This window comes from Salvelinus namaycush, chromosome 8 (genome assembly GCF_016432855.1).
Source record: "Salvelinus namaycush isolate Seneca chromosome 8, SaNama_1.0, whole genome shotgun sequence".
In the NCBI taxonomy this organism is placed as follows: domain Eukaryota; kingdom Metazoa; phylum Chordata; class Actinopteri; order Salmoniformes; family Salmonidae; genus Salvelinus; species Salvelinus namaycush.
Genome location: NC_052314.1, coordinates 22065022 through 22075696, shown reverse-complemented (window position 1 = coordinate 22075696; position 10675 = coordinate 22065022). Strand labels below are relative to the sequence as shown.

The 10675-nt window shown below is 37.8% G+C and overlaps 1 protein-coding gene across 1 annotated transcript in view; it reads left to right on the top strand.

Annotated features, from left to right (window-relative positions):
• Positions 1–744: 744 nt before the first annotated feature.
• Positions 745–10675, top strand: part of LOC120052067 (cytosolic carboxypeptidase 6-like) — a gene marked incomplete at its 3' end in the record, with an annotated part of 465946 nt that continues 456015 nt past the window's right edge. The window contains exons 1-2 of the mRNA XM_038998928.1: positions 745–754; positions 1451–1573. Coding sequence (XP_038854856.1) covers positions 745–754; positions 1451–1573 — 133 coding nt within the window. The remainder of the gene's footprint in view (positions 755–1450; positions 1574–10675) is intronic.

Genomic DNA, 10675 nt, shown 5'->3' with positions numbered 1-10675 from the left:
TTAGGGTTCGCAGAAATGCAAAAAATATCAATTTTGGACGTTAATTTGACAAAAACTGAAATTAGTTCTAGCAATGACCTTAACTGTATGTCAAACCAAACCTTCTCCTCCCTTAGCCTCACGCTGCGTTGCTGTGGCAACACTCAGCCAGCGTCATGCGCTGGTGTGTTGTGCAAAAATGGAAAGGAAGATGGAGGAGAACGTGAGAGACGTCGACACTGGTGTGTAAATACAGTAGTGCTAGCTAGATACCTCCACAGTACCCATATAAGAGTGCATAGCAGGTAGCTGCACATTTAGTTAGTGCATGAGTCTGGACTGCTGCATCACTCACCTAGACCGACGCATCATCGTTTGTGAACATCAACATCTAGCTAGCTTGTTAGCTAGCTAACTTTCTAGTTACAGTAGCTAGTTAGCTAACGTTAACGTTCCTAGTTTAGCTACATGAGATACATAATACTAGCTAGTATCATCAATATTAAAATGTTCAGCAAATTGAACTGTTTGCCGTGAACATTCTGCCTGGACGGGTTAGCTACTTGCCATTCAGTTTATGCTGTTTTGCTATGAGTTTAGCTAACAGCTAGCTAGCGCTGGTCCAGGTCGTCGTTCTGCTGTACTCAACGAACGACGTCCAGGACCAGCGTTAGCAAATACTTGTTGTCTGTTGCAGCAACTAGCAGTCGGAGGAAGTAGTGGCTACCTATGTCTATTCCCTTTGTATCTAGCTATGGTAATAGCATGGTAGTGTGTACACATCATTGTACGGATTTTAATTAGTCTACAATTACAATATTTGAGTTCATAGAGTTAACGTTAAATCCACATCATGTGTAACATCCATGGCATGGTATTAGCTACCTAGGCTGTACTGTAATTAAATGCAACACTAGCAGTGCGACTTGATTTATAAAGTGAGATTATTATCTATTATTAAAGGACAGTATGTTCACTTCAAATGGCATAGGCTATTTAACCACCTGCTTTAGCACCTGTCAACAAGCAGGGCCAAGCAATTGTAAGACCTGACTATAGGCCTAGCTGTTTATTGTTGTGAGGTTTAAGCTAGTAACATTCCATTTGTTTACAATAGTGAAATGTCTGAAGTTACCAAAATAAATAATTTATCACACCTTTTTGTTGCTTTGAGGTTTTATTTTGTTCTAATACATGTAGATATATTTCTGCAAGTATACTTCAGTTAAGGCTTTGCCAACAGTATGCCTTATTTACTATGCATAAGGCAGGCATGGTCCAATGGTCCCTTTTTAAACCTCAGCTAGCCACATTCGATGCATGAAGAAACTTTGTCATATCTACTTCTGATTCAATTTAATATAAGCCTTAATATAATATTTAGCCCATGTGATAACCTAAGAATAGTGGGGTGTTTAATAGAGCTTAGTTCAGATTAAGTGGTTTGACAAGTGATATGTGGTTTTCCTAGGCAGTGAAGCTGGAAGAGAGGAAGCCTTAGTGGGCAATATGAACAAGCTGATGGTTACTCCAACAGGATACACAGGAGTTTCACGGAAAAGCCACCTTGTCTTTGATGCTTGCTTCGAGAGTGGTAAGTACAAACTGAATGAAGTCTGTCAGAATTTACTACAGTGACATTTGATACATTTGTACTTAATATTTGTAAATATATCCACAGACTAGGCTTATGCTTATTAGGCTAATTTGGAATTGTATTTTACCTAGCTTAATTAGTTATAGGCTATGTAAATCTACTTTGGATCACAAAACAATCCAGTGTTATCAAGCTATTATACAACGGGTGGGTCTAATCCTGAATGCTAAATTGGTTAAAAATGCATTCCAGCCAGTGTCTATTTCACAAGTTAACACCGGCTAAATCTATGATGATATTATTGTCGGTCCCTCAATTTAAAAAAGGCAGTGGGATTTAGGATATAGTAAATCATGTATATAATGTAGGCTATGCTTGCTCATACAAGGCAGGTTGACAGGTTGTTCATTACCAGATACCATATTTCTGGGTATTGGACTACATTTTCAGCTACAATTTTTTCTTGTTTACTAATATACAAGAAGACCCACACAAACACAAAAAGGTAGTTTTTTAGTGCGATCCTCTCTGTCTGATCCTCCTTTACAGATCTCATATACTTTAGTTACAAAATTATTTTTTTCCTTAGATATGTTTCTGTGATTTGAATTGCATCATATCAAAGCAATGAAATTGTATTAAATATTGCCTTTATGTTCTCAATTATTAATACAAGCAGAATATTCTATACATCAATTTGATTGTGGCTTTTAATGGTTAATCATATATAAAAAAGGGTAACAAAAAAATTCAAAGGCTCTATGTGAGTCACTGCTCTTTTAGCTTGTCCATCTTCCTGGTTGAAGACTGTAATTGAACAAGTTAATATGTTCCAGAATGCTTTGTAAATGGCCTTTGTTTAGCACTTTTCAACCAAATGAATGACACCGCAATGAAAATAAAGTGCTTTCCCCTGTGACAAGGTCAAGTGGGCAGCAAAGAGAGCGGCTTTGGGCTGGAGTGACAGTGAGTCAGTGGGCCTGTGGAACATTCACAATATCATTCTCTGCTGGGAGATTAGGTTCAGGGTCTTCAACAGATGATACACTGTTTTCATATTCTTGACAGGCAACCAATTTTTGGCTGTGCAAAGATGAGATGTTTAACTTGTGTTTCTATTCTGTTTGGTTCAGCTGTCAGAGGATAGACTTTTTAAGTTGATGCATTTTTTTGTTTGTAATTTGGATAGAGTTTGAAACTTCTGAGAAGATTCTCTGTGTTTTTCTCCCAGACGTCAAACTGAGAAAAACAGGCAATTATAGGTTTATAAGACACACTTTTTTAAGGTAAGCTTAAACTACCAAATGGGACTGTCAATCAAATTAAATTCAGATGATAGCGGTATTACTACAATATAATATATATTATTGTCCGTCACACCATCGCACCACATAACAGGTGAGAGGTTTGTCAGTTAAGAGATAAACAAAGAGCTTCTAAGGATCGCGGGAGCCATGAGGATTAAAGGATATGTCTTAAACTGAGTGTTACGCTAGATCCAGAGTTATGAATGAGGATAAAAAATGGCTATGCATGTGGGTTGTCAAGGGGAGTGAATAGAGGAGAGGGTAGATAAACATATGTTTTAGTAGGTTGATATGAATAAATAATCAGGAGACTTTTTATTTTATTTGTACGTTTCCCTATTTTCCCAGATGACATGCTCAGAGGACCTCAGACATTGATTAATGGGCGTTAAGCTCCCAGACGGAGATCAGCTAACATATATGACATTACCCAGATGTCTCTAGGTCTGAAAATTCTCCTGAATGATTTATGGAATTGATATTAATCTATTTCCAGTAAATGCATTACCAAAGTTGGAAACGGAGAGGAATTGATGTTACTGCGCTAATGTTATATTAATGTCCTGTTGCTATTTCAATGAAGCAACACAGCTAGGCTAAATGTTTTTAACCACTTGTAAGCCAACAGGACTGAATGAGTAATTTGTCACATCAGTGGTCATACTGTATGTTGTCTACAGTGTATCTGTCAATCTGTTTTTTTAGGGCTTAGCCCTCACTCTGTAAATAATTGGGGTTTGATTTGTTGGTGGAATTGAGAAACAAGGAGGACTGTTCATAATACATCCATTTGGCATTGCATACCTTGAGTAGCAACACACATTCAACGTCAATGTGTTTACGTTGAAGAAGAATGCCTTTCATATTACCAAGGTGTAAGCTTGTTTCAAACATGTCTGGTGTTTGTCATACTTACTAAGAGGATTCAAGATCAAGATCTATTGTTAATGTAGTGCTTAAATTGTACCTTTAGGCTGTGTTTATACAGGCAGTCTGATTCTGATATTTTGACCATAACTGGTGTTTTGACCAATCAGATTACTGTAGATCTTTTGCCAATAATTGGGCAAAAGATCAGAATTAGGCTGTCTGTGTAAATGCAGCCTTAGAGGACATCCATATCTAGACAGTATCACATGGTAAAATAACTAGCATCCATATTCCATCCAGTCACAGTGATATCTGTGAATGTCTCACATTTCCAATTCATGCATATGTCAGGCCTGTATGATACGACATTGACAGGAAGAAAATTAGAGTACCCTCATAGAGGCTACTGTATGGATCACATGCATATGCCCTCCTCCAAGCTATATTGTAACAGACTTTCATGCCAGTAAAAGTCCATTTTACTCTCCTCAAACATAATGTATTGCCTGAAATATGGGAATTCAAGCACACATATTTTTTTTGAATTTATGCAGAGATATCACTCAGTGAGTTTCATGCTGCCAATATTGCTGCTTTTTTTTGTAGGACAGCTGTCAGCATGTTGCATACATTTTAGAAACTAGAGATTTTAGTATCCCTGGTAATAAATTCTAATTGGTTTATTAAAACAGACTATGTAAGCTGTTTACTAAAGGTATAAAACACCTAATTTACATTTAGATGAGAGATTCAGTTTCTTGTCAACCATATGCAGATTAGGTCAGTGGTATATCTTTTCATATGCATTGCAGCCCACAGGTCTGAGTCACACTAAAATGCTTCAGCAGTCCTCCATTTGCTTTTTAAGATAATACAAGAAAATTACCTCCATTATGCGGACTTTGATAGTACAGAAACATAATGACTATTTCCTCAAGGAGTCATTAAAACCATATTGATGGTCCTGTAGATATAGAGGTATGAGAAACAATATGCACATTCTAGAGACTCCTATATGCTAATTGAGTTTTAATAGTTATAATTATCTCTTTAGCTCCTCAATTTCATTTTTGTTACGGATGTTTATTAATCAATGGGTTTTTATTTAGAGAAAGTAACATATTTGTATCTATCATTACGTGGACCTTTATCATTAGTTATACAATGTTTACATGGAGAAATGAAATGTTTATGTCTCTTTGACAGTTCTTTTCTATCAATGTCAGACAGAAATATGGCATTGTTCTAATGTGAAAGTGTGATTAGTGCTTGAAACAGAATTCTTTACATTGGGAATATTAGTCACCAATCATCAATCATATGTGCTCGCATTTCCATTAGTGTTACAAAGAAGCAGAAATAATCTAACAGTCAAATTAAAAATAAATATTCTATACAGTAAATCATTTTCCAGAAAACAACCTGTGCATCCATCTGTGCACATTCAGGATTTAGCTAAAACATACTGTAGCCTATATGTTTTTGAAAATCTTTCCTCTATATCAACTAATTCCAACATCTTTGTCGTTCAGCAAACTTTGTATTTTGGTAAACAGATTTTTGGTAAACAGTTATTTCCCCTTGTTTAGTGCACCGGTTTGTTGTAGACCTATTGTAAGTAACTGCTGTTTTTATTAAGTATTATTCCTCTTTCCGTTGGTACAGTCATGTTAGTTGAGGTAATTAGTAATAAGTCAGGTTAAGAGAAAGACAGAGGCAGGGACATTATGATGGTATGCCAGAGTATAGGGTGAAAGTCTGTCACTGGTCTGGAAGAAAAAGTGATTTATCAGGTCTTAACAGATGCTCTGTTCATAGACCTGGATGTGCTAGTGAGTGTTTTTGTATTTGCTATGCAGATAACTTGAGTTCACCACTGTATCCTCTGCTGTAGGAAGCCATTTCCCTTCACACTTCATCAACCGTCTTACCTGCATGCGTCTGCGTTCTCGTTCACCATTTTTATGGAATATCAGGCTGATGCACCCCATCACATTTGGGCTCTGGCCAAATCCTGTGCAGATGGGCAACCTTACTTGCTAGTGTTGTTTTTCCTGCTGAGATAACACTGAATGTAGGAAGGGGCGACAGGGGTTTCCTTCCAGAAGATGTAAAGTTCTGTACCGGAATGTTTATTCATATTTGACATTTTGTGTTTCTAACCATTTGTGATGGAAATGTTTTATCCAAACTTGGAAAGTGAATCTAATTCATGCAAGTTTTACATGACTATAGTGTAACAGATAAAATGTTTATTATTGTGTACCGCTGACTGCTAAATTACATCAAAGAATGACAAAATAAGACCAAATGATTGTGTACAAATAGTTTTTTAAAATGGAAGTTCTGTTCTTTATGATACCGATATCTCTGAAAGGCCTACTAAATCTGTTGAAGTAGTCTAAGAGGAGTAAGTAGCATGATATAACTCGGGACAATCCCAACTTTTTGTTCACAAATATTTTCTTAAGAATAACAAGAGTTGAAATATATATTTATATAGACCAAAGAATCAGCTATTACATCATGTAAAAGAACAACCTCTTAATACATTTTTTTTCTCCATATAATGCACTTAACTGGATCGCTTTTTATATGTATTGTCCAACAAGTTTTTAAACCCTGATTGTTTCATTCTAACATGTAATGTAAATCTCCAAACATCTTTTTGTTTAATTTTATGCCACTGTATTATGCTCCAGGGCTAATTTCGTCAGCATTTTGGCATGCTTTTCTAGATTCAGAACATAAAACAAGATTTATAAAGGAAACATGATCCTTTATGTCTAGCACAGCAAATACTTTAATAGTTTAAGCATATATTGCAGAACAATGATCAACATATTTTTTCTGAATATTTACCCCCCAATCTTAAGGGGGTTAGCAACTAGCAACAGAGTTGACAAGCTGTCACGCCCTGACCTTAGAGATCCTTTTTATGTCTCTATTTGGTTTGGTCAGGGTGTGATTTGGGGTGGGTATTCTATGTTCTATTATTTGTATTTCTATGTTTTGGCCGGGTAGGGTTCTCAATCAGGGACAGCTGTCTTTCGTTGTCTCTGATTGAGAACCATACTTAGGTATCCTTTTTTCCCACCTGTCTTTCTGGGAAGTTGACTTTGTTTTTGGCACATAGCCTTAAGCTTCACGGTTTGTTTTGTATTGTTTGTTTTGTCGGCGTCATTTCTAATAAAAATAAAATGTATGCTCACCACGCTGCACCTTGGTCCACTTCATTCAACAGCCATGACACAAGCCACTGACGGAGTTGAAAACATACTCAAAACAGACATATTCTTGTCTCTAAAAATAAGTTCTGTACCAACATTTGTAAAATATGAAAAATTATTTATTCACATTTCCCCAACAAAAACATAACCATTCTATCAGATCTTTCAGCACTCTGACGGAGTTGACGTTTGACGAAAATCTGACGGAGTTGATGTTTTACGGAGTTGACAAATTGCATATTTTCCTTCTTTATTCAAGTGTACATAGCAATTTTGTCTAAAACCTAATTAAAATGACTTGATTTCGAATTACGATCTCGTCTCTTTGCTGCAACTCCACAACGAGCTCGGGAGAGGCGAAGGTCGAGTCATGCGCTTCTTAACACCCGCCCGCTTAACCCGGAAGCCAGTTGCACCAATGTGTCGGAGGAAACATCATTCAATTGACGACCGAAGTCAGCCTGCAGGCGCCTGGCCAGCCACAAGGAGCCGCTAGAGCCAAGTAAAGCCCCTCCGGCCAAACCCTCCCCTAACCCGGATGACGCTGGGTCAATTGTGCACTGCCCTATGGGACTCCCGGTCACGGCCTGTAGTGACACAGCCTGGGATCGAACCCGGGTCTGTAGCGACGCCTCAAGCACTGCGATGCAGTTCCTTAGACCGCTGCGCCACTCGGGAGGCCCCAAAAGGAAGATATTTGAACGAAAATTAATATCCTATCTTTATAAGGGAGATGGAGTTGACAGGTTATGGTTGTTACCATGGTAATATCAATAATGTTTGTTTGAATCTATAACAATGTTACAACTTTGAGTGGTCTTGTTTCACTACATGTAGTCAGGAGATGAAGAAGGGGTTCTCATGCTATACTGCCCTGCAAAACGCAGTAACAATGTTTTCTGATAAATCTGACTTCAAAGTATTTTTCTGTCTAGACAGACAGCAATTTCTGATACTCCAAGATAAATTCTGATCCACTGGCTTGTTCCTGTGTCAGGAAAGTAAGTACCACATGAATCAGATAATATTGTTGACCAAATGTGTACTTACTGCGTTTTGCCTTTGTAGGGCAGTATAGCTGACCCTGCTCATTTTTTATTAAAGTAGAAGTTTACCTAAAATCAAACATTTTCCAAAGGGATGCCATACATTGTAACTAGTTAGGTGGAGTTTGCCTTCTCCCCCTCTCTCCCTGCCGTCTAGAACTGGAAAGCTGCAAAATTGTGTCACGTGACATGTCTTTTGCACTACTAGCTCTGCTCTGTTGTCAGTCATAGAGCGATTGAGAAATCTGCAAATTGTGGACTAATTCTTTGTATTATTGAAAGCGTACGGTCAAATTAGCTATTTTTTTAATCAAAAGTACTACCGGTTTTGAGTCAGGAAATGTGTACTTTTCCACCTAAAACTATTGTGATTATTTTATGTGTCCGACTGCAACAACAGAGGAAAAAGGTAACAACTGTGCATGTGCACTCTCGTGGGGGAATCCCTTTACATAAAAACTGCACATAAGGCTCTTATTCACAATCATAGATGCACATTTTTTGGGGTGGGAATCAAACAAGGTAGCCTAGCATTACAGATTAGTTATACAAAGTAAACCACAACCTACAGGGAGGTGGGGGTTACAAATACAAAATAGACCAGACTACAGGCAACCAAATAGGCCTACCCGAGGTGGTTCCTGGGGCCATGTATTTCACACAAGACTATACAGTTGTTAAAAGCATGAAATGTTGTCATGCAAATAAACCATGGCTAGCCAACACATCCGACATAAGAGATTAGGATTATGAAAAAAGCGAGTAGACCCGATCCTAAGTAATTAAAATGCAACAACACCTTTAATTTTGATTCTGTCTATTCTGCAATGTAATATGACACAATTGCTGTATAATACAATGTAAGGTGACACAATTACTGTCTTTCTCCTCAACATATGCTAACCGGTAGAGCGCCTAGGCTACAACACAATGAGATCAATTCGAACTGTAGTGATTAGACTACATACCTCTGCAAGCTTGCTTTGACGCTATCTCATCTCAAAAGTACCTCTGTATTTTGGCACGGCACCAGATCCAGTCCATGGGAATACAGAACATACAGCTGTGTTTTTGAGTTTTCTTTTGTGATTTGTTCCCATCATTTCCGATTGTATGTCTCTTTCACAGTCGTCTTCAATGAAGTGCTTACTACACACATGTAGATTTGCAAGTTTGGCTGTAGGAGGGTTTACATCGTATTTCCTGTTATTTATTGCTACTAGCCATATTCTGCATCTTTCAACAGTAAAATGTTGTGCCTTCTTCCCTAGATTTATTATATAAAGTGCAGCCAGGGACCGAACACCAGCTTGCTCTTGCTGCCATCGCTTCGGATTTCCACTTTTCAGAACTAACTTTAGGCTACTTGTGATAAGTCTTTCAACTTTTGCGGCAGCTCCTTCACTCCAAATAAGGGCATACAGTATACAATGCCTTCAGAAAGTATTCATACTCCTTGACCTATTCCACATTTATTGTGTTGCAGCCTGAATTTAAAATTGATTAAATATTTTTTTTTCTTTCACCCGTCTGCACACAATACCCCATAATGACAAAGTGAAAGCATGTTTTTAGAAATGTTTGCAAATTTATTGAAAATAAAATACAGCAATATCTCATTTACGTAAGTATTCACACCCCTGAGTCAATACTTTGTAGAAGCACCTTTGGCAGCAATTACAGATGTAAGTCTTTCTGGGTAAGTCTCTACGAGCTTTCCACCCCTGGACATTCTTCAAGCAACATTCTTCAAGTTCTGTCAAATGTGTTGTTGATCATTGCTAGACAACCATTTCCAGGTTTTGCCATAGATCTTCAAGTAGATTTAAGATTAAACTGTAACTCGGCCACTCAGGAACATTCACTGTCTTCTTGGTAAGCGACTCGTGTAGATTTGGCCTTTTAATGTCCTGCTGAAAGGTGAGTTCATCTCCCATTGTCTGGTAGAAAGAAGACTGACCAGGTTTTCCTCTAGGATTTTGCCTGTGCATAGCCCCATTCCGTTTATTTTTTATCCTGAAAAACTCCCCAGTCCTTAAAGATTACAAGCATACACATAACATGATGCAGACACCAATATGAGTGAAAATATGGAGGGGTACTCAGTAATGTGTTTTATTGGATTTACTCCAAACATACAGTAACACTTTGTATTCAGGACAAAAAGTTAATTGCTTTGCCACAGTATTACTTAATTGCCTTGTTGCAGGTTAGTATTGTTGAGTAACTGCAGTGTCGTTGATCCATCCTTCCATCACAGCCATTACACTCTGTAACTGTTTTAAAGTCACCATTGGGCTCAATTTTTAAATCCCTGAGCGGCAACTGAATTAGGAAGGACGCCAGCATCTTTGTAGTGTCTGGGTGATTTGATACACCATCCAAAGTGTAATTAATAACTGCACCATGCTCAAAGGGATATTCAATGTCTGCTTTTTTTTACCCATCTATCAATAGGTGACCTTCTTTGCGAGGCATTGGAAACTTCTCTGGTCTTTGTGGTTGAATCTGTGTTTGAAATTCACTGCTCGACTGGGGGACCTTACAGATAATTGTATGTGTGGGGTACAGAGATGAGGTACTCATTCAAAAATCATGTCAAACACTATTATTGCACACAGAGTGAGTCCATGCAAATTATTATGT